This window comes from Balaenoptera ricei, chromosome 7, assembly GCF_028023285.1.
Source record: "Balaenoptera ricei isolate mBalRic1 chromosome 7, mBalRic1.hap2, whole genome shotgun sequence".
NCBI lineage: Eukaryota > Metazoa > Chordata > Mammalia > Artiodactyla > Balaenopteridae > Balaenoptera > Balaenoptera ricei.
The window spans coordinates 42,725,401-42,749,455 of NC_082645.1; the positions used below are offsets into that span (position 1 = coordinate 42,725,401).

Sequence of the window (24,055 nt, forward strand, 5' to 3'; positions counted from 1 at the left end):
GGTTAGGTCCGTCCATTTTTTTTTTTTTTTTTACTTAAAAAAATTTTTTTTTCCTAATATATGTTTTCTTAATAATTTTTTCCGTATTTTCTATTTTTAGAAATTAAAAAATTTTTTAATAAGTTTTTTCATATTTTTTATTTTAAAAAATTAAAAATTTTTTTTCTTAATAAATTTTTTTCTTAAAAATTTTTTTCTTATTTTTTACTATAAAAAATTAATAAATCTATTTTTAAAAAATAAAAAAATTTTTTTCTGAATACATTTACTCTTAATAATTTTTTTTCTTATTTTTTATTATAATAGCTTTATTTTATTTTATTTTATCCTCTTTTTTTCTTTCTATTTTTTTCTCCCTTATATTCTGAGCTGTGTGGATGAAAGGCTCTTGGTGCTCCAGCCAGGCATAAGGGCTGTGCCTCTGAGGTGGGAGAGCCAACTTCAGGACACTGGTCCACAAGAGACCTACCAGCTCCACGTAATACCAAACGGCAAAAATCTCTCAGAGATCTCCATCTCAACATCAAGACCCAGCTTCACTCAACGACCAGCAAGCTACAGTGCTGGACACCCTATGCCAAACAACTAGCAAGACAGGAACACAGCCCCATCCATTAGCAGGGAGGCTGCCTAAAATCATAAGGCCACAGACACCCCAAAACACACCACCGGACGTGGACGTGCCCACCAGAAAGACAAGATTCAACCTCATCCACCAGAACACAGGCAATAGTCCCCTCCACCAGGAAGCCTACACAACCCACTGAACCAACCTTAGCCACTGGGGACAGATACCAAAAACAACAGGAACTACGAACCTGCAGCCTGTGAAAAGGAGACCCCAAACACAGTAAGATAAGCAAAATGAGATGACAGAAAAACACACAGCAGATGAAGGAGCAGGGTCAAAACACACCAGACCTAACAAATGAAGAGGAAATAGGTAGTCTACCTGAAAAAGAATTCAGAATAATGATAGTAAGGATGATCCAAAATCTTGGAAATAGAATAGACAAAATGCAAGAAACATTTAACAAGGATGTAGAAGAACTAAAGAGGAACCAAGCAACGATGAAAAACACAATAAATGAAATTAAAAATACTCTAGATGGGATCAATAGCAGAATAACTGAGGCAGAAGAAAGGATAAGTGACCTGGAAGATAAAATGGTGGAAATAACTACTGCAGAGCAGGATAAAGAAAAAAGAATGAAAAGAACTGAGGACAGTCTCAGAGACCTCTGGGACAACATTAAACGCACCAACATTCGAATTATAGGGGTCCCAGAAGAAGAAGAGAAAAAGAAAGGGACTGAGAAAATATTTGAAGAGATTATAGTTGAAAACTTCCCTAATATGGGAAAGGAAATAGTTAATCAAGTCCAGGAAGCACAGAGAGTCCCATACAGGATAAACCCAAGGAGAAACACGCCAAGACACATATTAATCAAACTGTCAAAAATTAAATATAAAGAAAACATATTAAAAGCAGCAAGGGAAAAACAACAAATAACACACAAGGGAATCCCCATAAGGTTAACATCTGATCTTTCAGCAGAAACTCTGCAAGCCAGAAGGGAGTGGCAGGATATACTTAAAGTGATGAAGGAGAAAAACCTACAACCAAGATTACTCTACCCAGCAAGGATCTCATTCAGATGCGATGGAGAAATTAAAACCTTTACAGACAAGCAAAAGCTGAGAGAGTTCAGCACCACCAAACCAGCTTTACAACAAATGCTAAAGGAACTTCTCTAGGCAAGAAACACAAGAGAAGGAAAACACCTACAATAACAAACACAAAATATTTAAGAAAATGGGAATAGGAACATACATATTGATAATTACCTTAAATGTAAATGGATTAAATGCTCCCACCAAAATACACAGACTGGCTGAATGGATACAAAAGCAAGATCCATATATATGTTGTCTACAAGAGACCCACTTCAGACATAGAGACACATACAGACTGAAAGTGAGGGGATGGAAAAAGATATTCCATGCAAATGGAAATCAAAAGAAAGCTGGAGTAGCAATTCTCATATCAGACAAAATAGACTTTAAAATAAAGACTATTACGAGAGACAAAGAAGGACACTATATAATGATCAAGGGATCGATCCAAGAGGACGGTATAACAATTGTAACTATTTATGCACCCAACATAGGAGCACCTCAATACATAAGGCAAATACTAACAGCCATAAAAGGGGAAATTGACAGCAACACAATCATAGTAGGGGACTTTAACACCCCACTTTCACCAATGGACAGATCATCCAAAATGAAAATAAATAAGGAAACACAAGCTTTAAATGATACATTAAACAAGATAGACTTAATTGATATTTATAGGACATTCCACCCAAAAACAACAGAATACACATTTTTCTCAAGTGCGCATGGAACATTCTCCAGGATAGATCATATCTTGGGTCACAAATCAAGCCTTGGTAAATTTAAGAAAATTGAAATCGTATCAAGTATCTTTTCCGACCACAACGCTATGAGACTAGATATCAATTACAGGAAAAGATGTGTAAAAAATACAAACACATGGAGGCTACACAATACACTACTTAATAACGAAGTGATCACTGAAGAAATCAAAGGGGAAATCAAAAAATACCTAGAAACAAATGACAATGGAGATACGACGACCCAAAACCTATGGGACGCAGCAAAAGCAGTGCTAAGAGGGAAGTTTATAGCAATACAAGCCTACCTCAAGAAACAGGAAACATCTCGAATAAACAACCTAACCTTGCACCTAAAGCAATTAGAGAAAGAAGAACAAAAAATCCCCAAAGCTAGCAGAAGGAAAGAAATCATAAAGATCAGGTCAGAAATAAATGAAAAAGAAATGAAGGAAACAATAGCAAAAATCAATAAAACTAAAAGCTGGTTCTTTGAGAAGATAAACAAAATTGATAAACCATTAGCCAGACTCATCAAGAGAAAAAGGGAGAAGACTCAAATCAATAGAATTAGAAATGAAAAAGGAGAAGTAACCACTGACACTGCAGAAATACAAAAGATCATGAGAGATTACTACAAGCAACTCTACGCCAATAAAATGGACAACCTGGAAGAAATGGACAGATTCTTAGAAATGCACAAACTGCCGAGACTGAACCAGGAAGAAATAGAAAATATGAACAGACCAATCACAAGCACTGAAATTGAAACTGTGATTAAAAACCTTCCAACAAACAAAAGCCCAGGACCAGATGGCTTCACAGGTGAATTCTATCAAACATTTAGAGAAGAGCTAACACCTATCCTTCTCAAACTCTTCCAAAATATTGCAGAGGGAGGAACCCTCCCAAACTCATTCTATGAGGCCACCATCACCCTGATACCAAAACCAGACAAAGATGTCACAAAGAAAGAAAACTACAGGCCAATATCACTGATGAACATAGATGCAAAAATCCTCAACAAAATACTAGCAAGCAGAATCCAACAGCACACTAAAAGGATCATACACCATGATCAAGTGGGGTTTATCCCAGGAATGCAAGGATTCTTCAATATACGTAAATCAATCAATGTGATACACCATATTAACAAATTGAAGGAGAAAAACCATATGATCATCTCAATAGATGCAGAGAAAGCTTTCGACAAAATTCAACACCCATTTATGATAAAAGCCCTGCAGAAAGTAGGCATAGAGGGAACTTTCCTCAACATAATAAAGGCCATATATGACAAACCCACAGCCAACATTGTCCTCAATGGTGAAAAACTGAAACCATTTCCACTAAGATCAGGAACAAGACAAGGTTGCCCACTCTCACCACTATTATTCAATACAGTTTTGGAAGTGTTAGCCACAGCAATCAGAGAAGAAAAAGAAATAAAAGGAATCCAAATCGGAAAAGAAGAAGTAAAGCTGTCACTGTTTGCAGATGACATGATACTATACATAGAGAATCCTAAAGATGCTACCAGAAAACTCCTAGAGCTAATCAATGAATTTGGTAAAGTAGCAGGATACAAAATTAATGCACAGAAATCTCTTGCATTTCTATACACTAATGACGAAAAATCTGAAAGTGAAATTAAGAAAACACTCCCGTTTACCATTGCAACAAAAAGAATAAAATATCTAGGAATAAACCTACCTAAGGAGACAAAAGACCTGTATGCAGAAAATTATAAGACACTGATGAAAGAAATTAAAGATGATACAAATAGATGGAAAGATATACCATGTTCCTGGATTGGAAGAATCAACATTGTGAAAATGACTCTACTACCCAAAGCAATCTACAGATTCAATGCAATCCCTATCAAACTACCACTGGCATTTTTCACAGAACTAGAACAAAAAATTTCACAATTTGTATGGAAACACAAAAGACCCCGAATAGCCAAAGCAATCTTGAGAACGAAAAATGGAGCTGGGGGAATCAGGCTCCCTGACTTCAGACTATATTACAAAGCTACAGTAATCAAGACAGTTTGGTACTGGCACAAAAACAGAAATATTGATCAATGGAACAGGATAGAAAGCCCAGAGATAAATCCACACACATATGGTCACCTTATCTTTGATAAAGGAGGCAAGCATATACAGTGGAGAAAAGATAGCCTCTTCGATAAGTGGTGCTGGGAAAATTGGACAGATACATGTAAAAGTATGAAATTAGAACACTCCCTGACACCATGCACAAAAATAAACTCAAAATGGATTAAAGACCTAAGTGTAAGACCAGACACTATCAAACTCTTAGAGGAAAACATAGGCAGAACACTCTATGACATACATCACAGCAAGATTCTTTTTGACCCAGCTCCCAGAGAAATGGAAATAAGAACACAAATAAACAAATGGGACCTAATGAAACTTAAAAGCTTTTGCACAGCAAAGGAAACCATAAACAAGACCAAAAGACAACCATCAGAATGGGAGAAAATATTTGCAAATGAAGCAACTGACAAAGGATTAATCTCCAAGATTTACAAGCAGCTCATGCAGCTCAATAACAACAAAACGAACAACCCAATCCAAAAATGGGCAGAAGACCTAAATAGACATTTCTCCAAAGTAGATATACAGATGGCCTACAGACACATGAAAAAATGCTCAACATCATTAATCATTAGAGAAATGCAAATCAAAACTACAATGAGATATCATCTCACACCAGTCAGAATGGCCATCATCAAAAAATCTAGAAACAATAAATGCTGGAGAGGGTGTGGAGGAAAGGGAACTCTCTTGCACTGTTGGTGGGAATGTAAATTGATACAGCCACTATGGAGAACAGTATGGAGGTTCCTTAAAAAACTACAAATGGAACTACCATACGATCCAGCAATCCCACTACTGGGCATATACCCTTAGAAAACCATAGTTCAAAAAGAGTCATGTACCAAAATGTTCATTGCAGCTCTATTTACAATAGCCAGGACATGGAAGCAACCTAAATGTCCATCGACAGATGAATGGATAAAGAAGATGTGGCACATATATACAATGGAATATTACTCAGCCATAAAAAGAAATGAAATGGAGGTATTTGTAATGAGGTGGAGGGAGTTAGAGTCTGTCATACAGAGTGAAGTAAGTCAGAAAGAGAAAAACAAATACAGTATGCTAACACATATATACGGAATCTAAGGAAAAAAAAAAAGCCATGAAGAACCTAGTGGCAAGACGGGAATAAAGACACAGACCTACTAGAGAATGGACTTGAGGATATGGGGAGGGGGTGGGGTGAGATGTGACAGGGTGAGAGAGTGTCATGGTCATATATACACTACCAAATGTAAAATAGATAGCTAGTGGGAAGCAGCCGCATAGCACAGGGAGATCAGCTCGGTGCTTTGTGACCACCTAGAGGGGTGGGATGGGGAGGGTGGGAGGGAGGGAGATGCAAGAGGGAAGAGATATGGGAACATATTGTATATGTATAACTGATTAACTTCGTTATAAAGCAGAAGCTAACACACCATTGTAAGGCAATTATACTTCAATAAAGATGTTTAAAAAAAAAAAAGAAAATGGAAAAATCCTGATTTAAATACTCTATCCAGCATAGTTTACTTTCTACAAATATAGGACTCACAATTACTCTTTTCAAAAAGTATAAAATCTAAAGACTTTATAATGGCCTGCCAAAAAGGATTTCATTTTTCAAGTGAACGAAAAAACAGTTAAATTATGTACTTAGGAGTATTTTAAACTCCTGGAAAAATTTTAAATATTATAATTAAGGAAACATGCTTTTATAGCATGTCACTTTGCCCAGTGTTGGGGCCATATCTCACATTATCCTATGTCAAATTCATAGAGGGGGAGAGAGTTAAAAGAGCCCTCCTGGGGCCTAAGTGCTAAATTTCCCGGGTTTGGTGGGTGTAAGTTATAACATTTCTCACCAGGTTTTGATTACTGTATATAGAGAGCTTCAAATACACAGTGAAAATACTTCAGAAAGATTCTAACAATATCATAAAGAATCAGTCCATCAATACCTATAACGAACAAAAGAGTCACCCTCTACAAAGTCCATTATGTTCAACACACAGCATTAAAAAGAATTCAAGTCTACACATAAAACTTTTTTTTTTTTAAATAAACTTATTTATTTATATTTTATTTTTGGCTGCATTGGGTCTTCCTCGCTGCGCGGGCTTTCTCTAGTTGTGGTGAGCGGGAGCTACTCTTCATTGCGGTGCGCAGGCTTCTCATTGCGGTGGCTTCTCTTGTTGCGGAGCACGGGCTCTAGGCATGTGGGCTTCAGTAGTTGTGGCTCGTAGGCTCTTGAGTGCAGGCTTAGTAGTTGTGGTGCACGGGCTTAGTTGCTCTGCGGCATGTGGGATCTTCCCTGACCAGGGTTTGAACCCGTGTCCCCAGCATTGGCAGGAGGATTCTTAACTACTGTGCAACCAGGGAAGTCCAAGTCTACCCATAAAACTTTTAATAAAATAGGCTTCTTCAGTAATAAAAAAAAAATATTAACTATAAAAAACAAGAAGGCCCATAAGAGATCTTTAAAGCTTCTCCTACTATGTTTGAAAATAAAAACTCATGACTGGTCTGCTTTCAACCATGGCAGAATATCTGGTACCAGATTTGCTATTCTACCGAAAACAAGGATAAAACTGGCCAAAATATACAAAGCAACTGTGTTCAGGAAATGAATAACAAGTGGTGCACATCTGAGATCTTTGAGGGAAGGGAAATATGAAGTGAGCCTCTCGATGGCCCCAGTGTTCTGCCTGGGAACACTTTCCTGTCCCAACACAAGGAGGACTAGCCCAAATAAAGCAGCTAGGAAACAGAGAGCAGATTTCTGAGCACAGGGATTTAATCGTGGGTCCTCGTTGGCCAAGGGCTATGCTATACACACCCACACCCACATCCACACAGGGTGAGGCTCTATGAGGTCTAGCACAGATCACCTACTATGAGGCTGAAAGGTTGTGAAATGCAAGGAGTCTTTTGAAGTTCCTGACTGTTAAGGACTGAATGTCTGTGTCCCCACAAAATTCACACCTTGAAGCTCTAACCCCCAGCATTGCTGTAGTTGGAGACTAGATGCTAAAGAATTAATTCAGGTTAAATGAGGTCATAAGGTCGAAGCCCTGATCCAAGAGAAGTAGTGTCCTCATAAGAAGAGACACCAGAGAGCTCACTGTCTTTCCTCACATGCACAAAGACGAGGTCATGTGAGGACACAGTGAGAATGCAGCCATCTGCAACCCAAGGGGAGAGACCTCACCAGACACCAACCCTGCTGGGACCTTGACCTTGGACTTCCAGTTGCCAGAACTGTGAGAAACCAAATTTCTGTTACTTGGCTACCTAGTCTATGGTATTTTGCTATGGCAGCCCAAGCAGACTAATACTCCACCCAACTAAAGTAGAGAGAACATTTCAGGCTATCAGTTGAAACCCCCGAAAGGCTAAAACACCTTCGGAGTAAAGGTACCCGAGAATTTAGTATAATTTTGAAATAGGCCTACCTCACAAAGAAAACCAAGCCAGACAAAAACCTAAAAGATTCTCCAATAATATAACTACCTGACAGAACAAAATTCAACACTCTTTTAAAGGAAGACAACATAATCTAACCTCCTTACAAAGAATAAGGAGTGACCAGCATAATATAAAAAAACACTTGATGTGCAAAAAAGTGTCCCACAATCAAGATAAAAATAATCAGTACTAAAGACAGCATAATCCAAATGGTAGAATTAGCAAAAAAGTACTTGAAAGCAGGTATTATATATTTTTTTCAAGAACTTAAAGCAAACGATGGTCATAATAAGTGAACAGATGATGAGTGCCCAGCAGAAAAACAAACTATAAAAATAGAATAATATACCTTAAAAACCATAATTCAAAAAGAGACATGTACCACAGTGTTCACTGCAGCACTATTTACAACAGACAAGACATGGAACCAACCTAAATGTCCATCGACAGATGAATGGATAAGTAAGATGTGGCACAGATATACAGTGGAATATTAGCCATAAAAAGAAACGAAACTGAGTTATTTGTAGTGACGTGGATGGACCTAGAGTCTATCACACAGAGTGAAGTAAGTCAGAAAGAGGAAAACAAATACCATATGCTAATGCATATATATGGAATCTAAAAAAAAAAAAAAAAAAAAAAGGTACTGATGAACCTGCAGGGCAAGAATAAAGACGTAGACATAGAGAATGGACTTGAGGACATGGGGTGGGGGGGAAGCTGGGGCGAAGTGAGAGTAGCATCGACATACATACACTACCGAATGTAAAATAGTTAGCTAGTGGGAAGCAACAGCATAGCACAGGGAGATCAGCTCGGTGCTTTGTGATGACCTAGACACGTGGGATAGGGAGGATGGGAGGAAGACTCAAGAAGGAGGGGATGTGGGGACATAGGTATGCATATGGCTGATTCACTTTGGTGTACAACAGAAACTAACACAGTATTGTGAAGGAATTATAGTCCAATAAAGATCTATTTTAAAAAATGGAATACCTAGAACTGAAGATACAACATCTAAACTAAAATATTTCACTGAATGGGCTTAAAACAGATTGAAGACTGCAGAAAGAATCAGTGGAGAAAACTTGCACAAGCCTCTTAGATCTACCAGAGGGCAGACACAGAAGGAAGAAGAACTACAGTTCTACAGCCTGTGGAACAAAAACCACATTCACAGAAAGACAGATAAAATGAAAGGCAGAGGGCTATGTACCAGATGAAGGAACAAGATAAAACCCCAGAAAAACAACTAAATGGAGTGGAGATAGGAAACTTTCCAAAAAAAGAATTCAGAATAATGATAGTGAAGATGATCCAGGACCTCGGAAAAAGAATTGAGGCAAGGATCGAGAAGATGCAAGAAATATTTAACAAAGATCTAGAAGAATTAAAAAACAAACTAACAGAAATGAACAACACAATAACTGAAATGAAAAATACACTAGAAGGACTCAATAGCAGAATAACTGAGGCAGAAGAACGGATAAGTGACCTGGAAGACAGAATGGTGGAATTCACTGCTGTGGAACAGAATAAAGACAAAAGAATGAAAAGAAATGAAGACAGCCTAAGAGACCTCTGGGACAACATTAAACACAACAACATTCGCATTATAGGGGTCCCAGAAGGAGAAGAGAGAGAGAAAGGACCAGAGAAAATATTTGAAGAGATTATAGTTGAAAACTTCCCTAACATGGGAAAGGAAATAGCCACCCAAGTCCAGGAAGCGCAGAGAGTCCCATACAGGATAAACCCAAGGAGAAGTACGCCGAAACACATAGTAATCAAAGTGGCAAAAATTAAAGACAAAGAAAAATTACTGAAAGCAGCAAGGGAAAAACGACAAATAACATACAAGGGAATTCCCATGAGGTTAACAGCTGATTTCTCAGCAGAAACTCTACAAGCCAGAAGGGAGTGGCATGATTTACTTAAAGTGATGAAAGGGAAGAACCTACAACCAAGATTACTCTACCCAGCAAGGATCTCATTTAGATTTGATGAAGAAATCAAAAGCTTTACAGACAAGCAAAAGCTAAGAGAACTCAGCACCACCAAACCAGCTCTACAACAAATGTTAAAGGAACTTCTCTAAGTGGGAAACACAAGAGACGAAAAGGACCTACAAAAACAAACCCAAAACAATTAAGAAAATGGTCATAGGAACATACATATCGATAATTACCTTAAACGTGAATGCATTAAATGCTCCAGCCAAAAGACACGGGTTTGCTGAATGGATACAAAAACAAGACCCATATATATGCTGTCTACAAGAGACCCACTTCAGACCTAGGGACACATACAGACTGAAAGTGAGGGGATGAAAAAAGATATTCCATGCAAATGGAAATCAAAAGAAAGCTGGAGTAGCAATACTCATATCAGATAAAATAGACTTTAAAATAAAGAATGTTACAAGAGACAAGGAAGGACACTACATAATGATCAAGGGATCAATCCAAGAAGAAGATATAACAATTATAAATATATATGCACCCAACATGGGAGCACCTCAATACATAAGACAACTGCTAACAGCTATAAAAGAGGAAATCGACAGTAACACAATAATAGTGGGGGACTTTAATACCTCAGTTACACCAACGGACAGATCATCCAAAATGAAAATAAATAAGGAAACAGAAGCTTTAAATGATACAATAGACCAGATAGATTTAATTGATATTTATAGGACATTCCATCCAAAAACAGCAGATTACACGTTCTTCTCAAGTGTGCCCGGAACATTCTCCAGGATAGATCACATCTTGGGTCACAAATCAAGCCTCAGTAAATTTAAGAAAACTGAAATCATATCAAGCATCTTTTCTGACCACAACGCTATGAGACTAGAAATGAATTACAGGGAAAAAAACGTAAAAAACACAAACACATGGAGGCTAAACAATACATTACTAAATAACCAAGAAATCACTGAAAAAATCAAAGAGGAAATCAAAAAATACCTAGAGACAAATGACAATGAAAACACGATGACCCAAAACCTACGGGATGCAGCAAAAGCAGTTCTAAGAGGGGAGTTTATAGCTATACAAGCCTACCTAAAGAAACAAGAAAAATCTCAAGTAAACTATCTAACCTTACACCTAAAGAAACTAGAGAAAGAAGAACAAACAAAACCCAAAGTTAGCAGAAGGAAAGAAATCATAAAGATCAGAGTGGAAATAAATGAAATAGAAACAAAGAAAACAATAGCAAAGATCAATAAAACTAAAAGCTGGTTCTTTGAGAAGATAAACAAAATTGATAAGCCATTAGCCAAACTCATCAAGAAAAAGAGGGAGAGGACTCAAATCAATAAAATTAGAAATGAAAAAGGAGAAGTTACAACAGACACCGCAGAAATACAAAGCATCATAAGAGACTACTACAAGCAACTTTATGCCAATAAAATGGACAACCTGGAAGAAATGGACAGATTCTTAGAAAGGTATAACCTTCCAAGACAGAACCAGGAAGAAATAGAAAATATGAACAGACCAATCACAAGTAATGAAATTGAAACTGTGATTAAAAATCTTCCAACAAACAGAAGTCCAGGACCAGATGGCTTCACAGGTGAATTCTATCAAACATTTAGAAAAGAGCTAACACCTATCCTTCTCAAACTCTTCCAAAAAATTGCAGAGGAAGGAACACTCCCAAACTCATTCTATGAGGCCACCATCACCCTAATACCAAAACCAGACAAAGACACTACAAAAAAAGAAAATTACAGACCAATATCACTGATGAATATAGATGCAAAAATCCTCAACAAAATACTAGCAAACAGAATCCAACAACACATTAAAAGGATCATACACCATGATCAAGTGGGATTTATCCCAGGGATGCAAGGATTCTTCAATATACGCAAATCCATCAATGTGATACACCATATTAACAAATTGAAGAAGAAAAACCATATGATCATCTCAATAGATGCAGAAAAAGCTTTTGACAAAATTCAACACCCATTTATGATAAAAACTCTCCAGAGAGTGGGCATAGAGGGAACTTTCCTCAACATAATAAAGGCCATATATGACAAACCCACAGCAAACATCATTCTCAATGGTGAAAAACTGAAAGCATTTCCTCTAAGATCAGGAACGAGACAAGGATGTCCACTCTCACCACTATTATTCAACATAGTTCTGGAAGTCCTAGCCACGGCAATCAGAGAAGAAAAAGAAATAAAAGGAATACAAATTGGAAAAGAAGAAGTAAAACTGTCACTGTTTGCAGATGACATGATACTATACATAGAGAATCCTAAAACTGCCACCAGAAAACTGCTAGAGCTAATTAATGAATATGGTAAAGTTGCAGGATACAAAATTAATGCACAGAAATCTCTTGCATTCCTATACACTAATGATGAAAAATCTGAAAGAGAAATTATGGAAACACTCCCATTTACCATTGCAACAAAAAGAATAAAATACCTAGGAATAAACCTACCTAGGGAGACAAAAGACCTGTATGCAGAAAACTATAAGACACTGATGAAAGAAATTAAAGATGATACCAACAGATGGAGAGATATACCATGTTCTTGGATTGGAAGAATCAACATTGTGAAAATGACTATACTACCCAAAGCAATCTACAGATTCAATGCAATCCCTATCAAATTACCAATGGCATTTTTTACGGAGCTAGAACAAATCATCTTAAAATTTGTATGGAGACACAAAAGACCCCGAATAGCCAAAGCAGTCTTGAGGGAAAAAAACGGAGCTGGAGGAATCAGACTCCCTGACTTCAGACTCTACTACAAAGCTACAGTAATCAAGACAATATGGTACTGGCACAAAAACAGAAACATAAATCAATGGAACAAGATAGAAAGCCCAGAGATAAACCCATGCACCTATGGTCAACTAATCTATGACAAAGGAGGCAAAGATATACAACGGAGAAAAGACAGTCTCTTCAATAAGTGGTGCTGGGAAAACTGGACAGCTACATGTAAAAGAATGAAATTAGAACACTCCCTAACACCATACACAAAAATAAACTCAAAATGGATTCGAGACCTAAATGTAAGACTGGACACTATAAAACTTAGAGGAAAACATAGGAAGAACACTCTTTGACATAAATCACAGCAAGATCTTTTTTGATCCACCTCCTAGAGAAATGGAAATAAAAACAAAAATAAACAAATGGGACCTAATGAAACTTCAAAGCTTTTGCACAGCAAAGGAAACCATAAACAAGACGAAAAGACAACCCTCAGAATGGGAGAAAATATTTGCAAACGAATCAACGGACAAAGGATTAATCTCCAAAATATATAAACAGCTCATTCAGCTCAATATTAAAGAAACAAACACCCCAATCCAAAAATGGGCAGAAGACCTAAATAGACATTTCTCCAAAGAAGACATACAGACGGCCACGAAGCACATGAAAAGATGCTCAACATCACTAATTATTAGAGAAATGCAAATCAAAACTACAATGAGCTATCATCTCACACCAGTTAGAATGGGCATCATCAGAAAATCTACAAAAAACAAATGCTGGAGAGGGTGTGGAGAAAAGGGAACCCTCTTGCACTGTTGGTGGGAATGTAAATTGATACAGCCACTATGGAGAACAGTATGGAGGTTCCTTAAAAAACTAAAAATAGAATTACCATATGATCCAGCAATCCCACTACTGGGCATATACCCAGAGAAAACCATAATTCAAAAAGACACGTGCACCCCAATGTTCATTGCAGCACTATTTACAATAGCCAGGTCATGGAAGCAACCTAAATGCCCATCGACAGACGAATAGATAAAGAAGTTGTGGTACATATATACAATGGAATATTACTCAGCCATAAAAAGGAACGAAACTGGGTCATTTGTAGAGACGTGGATAAACCTAGAGACTGTCTTACAGAGTGAAGTAAGCCAGAAAGAGAATAACAAATATCGCATATTAACGCATATATGTGGAACCTAGAAAAATGGTACAGATGAACCGGTTTGCAGGGCAGAAACTGAGACACAGATGTAGAGAACAAACGTATGGACACCAAGGGGGGAAAGCGGTGGGGGGGGGGGTGGTGATGTGATGAATTGGGCGATTGGGATTGACATGTATACACTGATGTGCATAAAATGGATGACTAATAAGAACCTGCTGTACAAAAAAATAAATGAAAATTTAAAAAAAAAAGTGATCCTTACTCAAAAGTTAATTTAGCATGGGAAAGAAAACACATAAGCACAATCTATGGTAAATTAAAATGACTACTCAATGTTTGAAGAATGAATGAATGAGCAAGTGAATGAATGCAGTTAAGTCAAGTCCTAATTGTCAACTACTATGGGATGTGTTCATATACAGTTTTGAATAATGGAGGAAATGGTTGTCATTTGGTAAAAAAAGAAAGTTTCAGTATTATACAGTCAATATAACCTCAGATACAAACCTGAACAGGTAAAAAAAAAAAAAAAAGAAAAAAGAAAAGAGAGTTAGTGAACATGAAGAAAAGTCATCAGAAATTATCAAATTTGAAGAACAGAGAAAAAAGACTGAAGAAAACTGAAGAGTCTCAGTATATTAATTTTTTAAACTTTCTATGTAACAAATGCAAATTAGTGGTTTAAAACACCACCCATTATTAGCTCATAGTTCTGTAGTTCAAAATCTAAGCAGGCTCAGTTGGGCTCTATGCTCAGGTTATTACAGACTTGTTGCTGGGGAATTGTTGTTAATTAAGTAACACATGGTAACTAAATTCATGCATGTTGGAATTATGTAAAGTGAAGACTGCCTGTACATTAAAGCAGAGTTTAAATATTTCTTCAAATGTACACAAAACTACCAACACCTAGAAATAATCTAGGACAACACTCAGTGTGTTCTCTGCATACACTGTATTTGTATTAGATCAAACGTAATAGCCAATCACACGGACATTAACAGTCACAACATATAATTAAGACTATAACAGAAAGTAACATAAAATTTTATTATAATTAGGATACTATATATCAATATCTTGGGCTATGACTAAAGCAATGCTTAGATCTTAAAGGAAAAATGACTTCTTATGTATTAATTTTAAACAATTATTTTTATACCTTAAAACTATAGTAGAAGAACAGGGGAAAACTGGCAAAAAAAAAAAAAAAAAAGAATTTTTTTTTTTCCAGAAGAAGAAATAAACTAGAAAATGGAAAGCAAGTAAATAAGTAAAATTCATTTTGGTATCTAACAGGAAAGCACAGCTGACAGCTTTTACTAAAGATATAAAAATGCTTTTTCTTTGTACCAATTCATTATAAATTAAATAATTATTTGAAAATACAGAACAGCCAATTTTTTCTAGTTTATAAATCTTACATGTTTACACTATTAAAATAATACATATTTGTTATTAAATTTCTAGACCACACAATTCTTCTGTAGTTAAATTTAAATTAAAATATTTAAATGTCCAATACTTCAAACTGACAGATTATATTTCACTGCTTCTCTGACTCCAATGACAACAACCACACTCAGCATTTTAGAGTACTTAGGTTCAACATACATTTTCTCATTTAATCCTCCTCCCCATTTAATGCTTTGATTTGTTTGGGTAAAATTTTTATTGATACAAATCTTCAGTTTACTCTGGGGAAAGCAATAATATAAATTCTACTTTTCCTAAAATGAAAGCCTACTTACAGCTCTGAGTAATGAATGATAGGTAATAATTAATTAAAAAACAATAACAAGGATTTCCCTGGTGGCACAGTGGTTAAGAACCCGCCTGCCAATGCAGGGGACACAGGTTCGAGCCCTGGTCCGGGAAGATCCCACATGCCACGGAGCAACTAAGCCTCGTGCGCCACAACTACTAAGCCTGCACTCTAGAACCTGCGAGCCACAACTACTGAGCCCGTGTGCCACAACTACTGAAGCCTGCACACCTAGAGCCCATGCTCTGCAACAAAGAGAAGCCACCACAATGAGAAGTCCGCACACTGCAATGAAGAGTAGCCCCCACTCGCCGCAACTAGAGGAAGCCTGTGCGCAGCAACGAAGACCCAACACAGCCAAAAATAAATTAATTAATTAATTAAAAAAGAAAAAAACAATAACAAGTAATAGTTTCAAAGTATTTTACATATGCTAAACTATTTACATTGAATCCAATGAAGATGCCCCATTTCATAGATGAGGAAACTGAGACAGAAAAGTAACTAGCACAAGATCATACAGCTAGTAAATAGTAAAAGCTGGATTTCAGTCTAGGCAGTCTGGCTCAGGGCATATTTTATATTAAACTGCCTCTTGGGTGCAATTTTTGTTCAAAACTGCTAAATTAACTTTTTCAACAAGTTAGTTTTCAGTTTCTCTATGCATGAACATTTTAAACATACTAAATAGGACAAATGCAAGATCAACTCTTGTTTATAAGAAAAGCATCAGACACAATGCCACGCTTAACTCCATTTACTGCATCATTTAATAACACAATGTACATATTTAAGAACTTCTTGCTCTGGTGGAATACAGAAGAGTGATTGCTACTCTTTTTCATTTCACATGTTACCACCAACATTTGTGGGGGGACTAGGAAAAGCTTAGAGAGTTAGGCAGATAGGAAAAAGGAAGAAAAAAAATCAAAATCATCTTTTACTTCCTTCTAATATTGTAAGTCATCTATTTAAAAGGTAAAAGGTCTAGGGTCAGCCTTTACATTCCTACAAGTTCACTTTCTTCTTGTCTGATACTCCCAAGATGCCCTCTGTAATCCTGTTCATGGAGAGCCATACCCCCTCCCAACTCCACAGAACAGGCACGCTCATTTCTACAAACACCCTTACGTTACGGAACAGGGCAGAAGAATAAATGTAGTAAGTATAATTTCTATTTTAACAGACCTATCTGGAAGCTTCACATGCAAGACACTTAATAATAGCTGGGGAAAAGGAAAAATGAATCTCAAAGTAGCCACTAACATACCAAAACATCACAGATGGAGAATCAAAAGCAGTTAGGTTGGGCAGATGACCACACAACCTCTGCAGACTGAGGAAATCATTATGCACATGTGGAGTACACACGTCACCCATTAACACTGAAGACCCATTAACACTGAAGACCCACCTTCTCTATTCCCAGCTCTGAAACTTACATACTAGCTTAAGGTTGCTAGGTAGTTCACCTCAGCTCTGACTCAAATCTGAATCCATGTTCTCATCTGTAAAATGGAAATTAAAATGGCTGCCACGCTTAAAAGAGGAGTTGTGAAAATTAAGTGAAAAGAAAAATGGGTGAAAAACTTAAACAGATATTTCAAAAAAGAGGATATTAATTTAGTGAATAACTACATTAAAGGTTAGATAAATAAATACTTATTAAAGTCACAAAGAGATGCCACTAGAATGGCTAAAATTCTTAAAATTACACCACCATGTACCAACAAATTTTTTATATGAAATTGAAGTAATATGAGCTAAAAATAAGTAGGTGGCAGCTTCAAAATGTCAATAATTTTCAGGGGGCAGTGTCTGATATCTGTCATATAGACCTTCTTAGGTTCAACCCCTGTACTCAATACAAACATTTATTCACTATCAAGTAAAGTTACAGAGCCTAATAAGGCAATAATATTTTTTTTAAAAAAAGTTCTTTCTCTTTACCTTCCACCTCAAGGGACAGTAGTAGTATGTGTATATTTACTTGTAGAAAAATCATCCTCTTGCTCTCTTACCTAACTTTACAATTACACTTGACCCTTGAATAACATGGGTTTGAACTGCAGAGATCCACTTAATATGCCGATTTTTAAAAATAACTATATTGGAAAAATTTTTGGAGATTTGTAACAATTAGAAAAAACTTGCAGACAAAGCGGGTAGCCTAGAAATATCAAAAAAATTAAGAAAAAAGTATGTCATGAATTGTATAAAATATATGTAGATAAACACATAACACGCAAAACATGTTAACTGACTGTTATCAGTAAGGCTTCCAGTCAACAGTAGGCTATTAGTAGTTAAGTTTTGGGGGAGTCAAAAGTTAATACATGGATTTTCAACTGTGCAGGGGGTCAGCACCCCAACCCCCCGAGTTATTCAAGGGTCAACTATATAATCTAAGTAAGATTAGAACTAAATATTATTATCAGGAAATAAAAAGTGTATTATTAACTATCAACATCATCAGTGCATATGAATCAAAAATATAAACTACAATGTCTTCTCAAATCCTAAAAGAACATAAAAGAAATTCCCTTTTATGATTTTACTAATCTGATAATAAACCCATATCAAAGAAAAAAGGCCAAAAACAGCTAAAAGTGTCAAAATAAAGAAAAACAAGACAGGGGGCTTGCCCTACCACCTATAAAGGCCACTGACATTAGAATGTGGTATTGGTACAGGATAGATAGAGAACAGTGTAGAACAGACAGCACAGACACAGACCTCATACAAGGAAAGGGATTTACTATATGAAGGAGAAAGTGCTCCAAACTAGTGGGGGAAGGATAGATAATTCAATAAATGGTGATTAGGCAATTGATAATTGTCTGTTGTGAATTGACTATCCAATCAAATCTCTCCTTAGACCTTACATAAAGACCAGGTGGACTAAAGACCTAACTGTGAAAATCAAAACTTCAATAAAACTTTCAGAAGAAAACATGACAAGATCTTTATAGACTCAAGGAGGAGAGAGAGCTTTTCTTGAACAAGAAAAATAAAATCAAGGGAGAAAGACAGTATTACTGAACTGAAACGTCAATCTTCTTAACAATAAAAGGCAGCACAAACAAAAAGAAGCAACAGACAAGAATATATATTTGCAATTCACATAAACAACAAAAGATTAGTAAAGAACGCATGTGGAACTTTAAAAATCAATAAGAAAAAATAATCCAACAGAATAGTAAGTACATGAAAGTAATGAGCAGGCAATTTATACGAAAAGAAAACAGACTGACCAAGAGACATATGAAAAGATGCTCAACTGCAATGAAGCTGAAATAAATTGAAAACAATGCCCTATTTCACACCCATCAAATTGGCATAAATTTTAAAATCTGACAATACCCAGCATTAGTGAGACTGTGGAACAACAGGGACTTCATTTCCACTGCTGGTGGGAGTAAAATCTCCCACAAACAGAAGAACAATTCTGTATTATTTAACATTTTGCAACTTTGCACTATATGCATTTTTAAAAAAGAATTCCTCTTCAAGATACAATCCCTTGAGAATCTCTCACTCTTGTGAAGAAGAAAACGTGGATAATAACTTTCACTGCAGTGTTGTCTGTAATAGCAAAAAACTGCAAAAAACTTCATGTTCACTAATAGGAGAACGGGTTAAAAAAATGTGGAATATCACATAGCTCTTAAAATTAATGAACTAAAGCTACAAACATCAACATGAATAACTCACAAAAAATGCTAAATGACAAGCTGCAAATGACTACAGAGAGTTATTATTTTTTATGAAGTTTAAAAACATGCAATACAATATATATAGTATATTTGCATGTATAGTATATACTATAAAATAGACTTTTTTATCTTTTTAGAGTGTTTAACTCTGAGAAGAGAGGAAAAAGAATAGTATCAGGTAGCTAATAAATAAAAGTAATAATTTCCACTGTATCTTGAATGTTTTCTTTAAAAAAAAAAAAAGAATGAAGTGTGGCAAAATGTTAGGACTTGACAGAGGTGACTGATAGGAATAGGAGTTTATGTTATATTCTGTACTTTATGCTAAAAATTTTTCATCGCTTAAAAAATTACAAAATATATCAAAATTTGTAACTATTTTAATTAGGACTAGGTATTAGGATTTTTGGTACCATGTAAGCAAAAGAAAGTATAGGAAAAAAACTGGCTGTTACAGCTGTCATTCTCACCTAAAACCAAAATTTTTTTTAATTTTAATTTTTTGCAACAACCTCATGTGTTCAAGAATTGCCTTAATGACTATGTAAATGTAATATATTTAAATGTATAAAGTAAATTTGTATTACCAGAGTGCCATCAATATCTATTTTTATATTAGGGTTTCATGTAAAATTTCATTGGAGAAAACGATTCCATTACCAAAAACTCCAAGTTACTCACTGTCAAGTTATTTGACTACAACACAAGCCAAAGACATAGCAATGCATGCATTCAAATTTTACTTGGAAAAGTCTCCTTTTAAGATAAAGTTCATATTTCAATCCACTGTGTGAAAAGAGTTTTTGTAGAAGTAGAATTTGAGCTCAGCTCTATGGGACACAAGCAAGTTTATCTTTAAGGAAGGAGATACCAAGTATTGCTGAAAGAAGCAAAAATCTATCAATGAATAGTAGTAAATGGCACAGAGACAGAAACTGGAAAGAAAGATTGCCTGGCTTGAGTGATGAGAAAAAAGACATGCAAATAAGAACTGGAGTTACGGAGCAGAAGAGACAGTCATGAGTCAGGAATCAATGTCATGAGACTGGAAAAATCGGTACAGGATGTAAGGAAATGACATCTGCCCTTTTAACACTACCACTAAATCTTCCTATTGTGGCTCTGTCCCTCATGTTTTACTTTCTCCTTGGAATCTCCTAAAAAGGCTGCCCCAAACAGGCTCTCTACCTTAGGAAACCTACACTCCCCTTCAAGATAAGAATCAGGGCTGGGATGAGGGGGGATGTGTGTGGGTATTTTCTCTTTTTTTCTCAGCACAGCTTCAAAGGAATTTTATTCAACAAAACAAACAATAAACCCATATTAGAAGAAATCCAATAAATATTTAAAGAGCTCTAATGCTACCATACCTAGCATACCCTTCAGGATTTGTAGGTTCTGACTCCAAGAAAAAAAATGAGGAACTTGCCAGAGTTCCTTACCTCCTAGCCTTTGGCCGGCTACCATCTGACAAGTCATATACTATCATCAGCTAATCAGTGCCTTCCTAGACATCTTGAGTCACTACAGCCTTTTCTCAGAGTCTCAGGGTCTGAGAAAAGGATTTCTTCCCCACATGAACGATGTCAGAAACACTGTTCACCCTCTGATGAGACTGCACCGACCAAAGGAATGTAGTTTCAACTTTACAGTTAATTATAAAATGACCAAACCATACATATAGTAAGAGATGGTCACTTCCTGCAGGTGTAAGTGCTATCAGGAAAGCAGGGGAAGAGAGAGGACAGTGTCAACACTTTTACAAATAAAGTGTCTGCCTGAAGGTCCTTGTCTTCTCTTCAGGGAAGATGACTGTTTTAAATAGAGGGAGAATGTAAAGCATCTCCTGTATTTCTAGTATCATAATGTGGTGCGAAAAATACAATTATCTTTTTATGTGTGTATGAGTCCTCCATTAGATTGAGAGTTCCTTGAGGGGACCCAGTTTATTTATTAAATGTGTGCCCCCAAAGTCTGACACACACTGTCTGATGCACAGTAATCACCCAATGCCTGTTTGTTGAATGAAAGATAAACAAAGCTACGACAAAAAAGAAACAATGGTAATAAAACTCTGAATCAAAGAGAGACGAAAAGGACAATGACACTGCAAAGGAACATTCCTGTGGGCATCTCAAGTTAAACAATGACTTGATCGTCATATTACTTAACTACTGTATTTCAAATTAACAGGGGCTTTAAGTTTTGAAAAGTGCAATATATAATTTTTCTTCTATGATAGACGTATAAAGCCAATTTGAAATCCTTAGTATTTCATGCCACTTTTTCTATTAATTCCAACCACTTGCCTAAAAGAGGTTACAATCAAACTTTCTATTTTATCTTTAAACTGCCTTTTGGAAACTGACTTCAGTCAGTCATACTTGAGTTAACAAGTAAGTACTTGAAGCTTTGGCTGATTGCACTGCCCATGAAATAATCTATACACAGTATTTTTTTTTTTTTTTTTTGTCTGAACAGCAGTGCTTCTTTTACTACAGTGGAACTAAACTGTGATCCACTAAACCATGTAGGAACCTCAAGAGACACTGAGGGGGAGGTTTAGAAAAGCAACTTGGCTTACTTTCACCAGAGAAGTTGTCAATCAGAAAACAATGGGCTTCCAGGAAAGATCTCCCTTGAAGAGTTGCACAGGTGTTAAGTTTGAAAATCATTTGTCTTATTCTATTTTGCCTTTTTTTTCCACTATGACAAAATGAAAGTCTTCACAACAATAAAAAGTGAAGGTCTCATTGCAGCAAAGGAAGACATCATTATGTGTTCCAAAAGCAGACGCTGTGAGCCTCAACATTATGCTTCCTAGATTTATAGCAGTCACCAATATTAAACTACCAAGAAAAAAGTTGAATGAAATCACAGAAACACATATTTGAAGACTAAGGGTCAAAATCCATAAAGTTTTTTAGCTCTCTGTGAATAGAAGGTACTTATACATCATATTTGACTTCTGAACACACTTTTGGAATCACATAATATACCAAAATAGGGCACTTTCTAGACTTTCCCCATAATTAGAAAATTGTAACTATGAAACAGGTGCAATATTCTGTGATGTGCAATATTCTGTATAACTGGCAATTTGCGGCCATGCGTTTTTTTCATTCCACTAAATCCTAAAACTCTACCTAGAGTTAACTACTGCTACCAAAATATTTACTTTAGCCAGCTTGGTTTACTGTTTTTCTAAAGCCACAAGTTAAGTTCTCATACCCAATCCATCTTTTTCTCACTCCATAGTCACTGACGACCCCCCAAGAAGTTAAACAGGTGTTCTGGACTGTTTTGAAATCCTGGGGTTTTCCTTTTCATACCCTAAGGCAGAACACCTTATAGCACTTGCACTAGCCATGGATAGAGTAACACTTCCAACAATCGTAAATAAATCCTGAAGCCGTGCTATCAGGGATTGGACGCATCGATATATAAGCGAGATAAAATAGGTTCTTCCTATTGAACCGAGAGAAGTTGAAGTCTCTAAGTGTTGAGCTGCCCTAGACAACAAGGTCTGCTGCATCACTTTTAAGCGCGGGGCGGGGGAGTGAGGAGGGGGGGACACAAGACTCAACCCATTCTAGAGGGAGCTGGAAGTTCTGTGTCATCAACTCCGCAATTGCTCAATTAGTCCAGTCTCCAGAGAACCCCAGGCTCCTCCCTATTCCTGTGCCTGGCGAGGTGAACGGTCCTCTTTCGGGGTCCCCAACCTCAGGTGGGCTGGAGACACTCCCCAGGCAGCTAGGGCCGCGCCGAGGTTGCCCCCAGAAAAATCCCGGCTGCCAGGCAGCGGCGACGCCGCACCCTCCTCCCCCTTTGCTAGGCTTTCCAGTCCCCGGAGTCGCCACCGCCCACTTTCTAGCACAACAAACAACATCTTGGGGCCCCGGCCCAGCACTTACCCACATCTTGCTCGAAGTGGTTGGCGGTGAACAGAGGCATCTCGCCGGCGCCCGAGCCCTAGTTGCTGCGGTCAGGCTGAGGCTCGGCAGCTGCTCCGGGCTGGGGGACCCACGGCCGCGGCTTCCTAGACAGCTCGGCTCCAGTAGCGTACGGCACTTCCGCCACCGCACCTGCCCCACTCCTGCCTGACGGGCCAGCTCCCGGTCCGCGCTCCGCCCTCGCGCTCCGCCCCGACCTCTCCTCCCGGTATGAGGTCCCACCAGCCGCGGGCATTTTCTCAGCGGCCCTGTAACCGCCGCTCTCCGGGAGGAAGCGGCAGCCCTGACCCGAAGCCCCCGTAGGGGTCAGGCCGCCGCCGAGGCCACCTTTCCATCGCTAGGACCCCGGCAAGCCATGGAGCGGGGGACCTTCAGGGCCGGAAGTCGTCGAGCCTATAACTTGGCGACGCCAGAGAACCGGAAGGTGCAGTGCCGGCGGCAGCTCTGCAGGGGGCGAGGTGGTTTGGGGTTCCGTGCGTAGGGCTGCTGGTTCCGACGGCCAAGTTCTCTACAATTTAGTTCCTTCCTAAGCTATGGGCTAGTCCCACGCGGCCGAGGGCCCGCGGCTATGTTCGCGTCACAGTCCCGTTGCCTTGGAAACGGATGGAGCCTCCCTGGTTTTGAGAGTCGGCGAAGGGTTTGGCTCAGCTCCTGGCGCTTCTGGGGTTACACTCTCCTCGGCGC

General features: G+C 37.6%; 1 protein-coding gene across 3 annotated transcripts in view; it reads right to left on the bottom strand.

Moving 5' to 3' along the window:
* The window catches only part of STAM2 (signal transducing adaptor molecule 2), a 62,956-nt gene extending 39,247 nt beyond the window's left edge, over window positions 1-23,709 (bottom strand). For all 3 annotated transcript variants that reach the window (XM_059927870.1, XM_059927869.1, XM_059927871.1), the window contains exon 1: window positions 23,333-23,709. In XM_059927870.1, the coding sequence (XP_059783853.1) occupies window positions 23,333-23,372 (40 nt within the window). In that variant the 5' untranslated portion in view covers window positions 23,373-23,709. The remainder of the gene's footprint in view (window positions 1-23,332) is intronic.
* Between the last annotated feature and the right edge of the window lie 346 nt (window positions 23,710-24,055).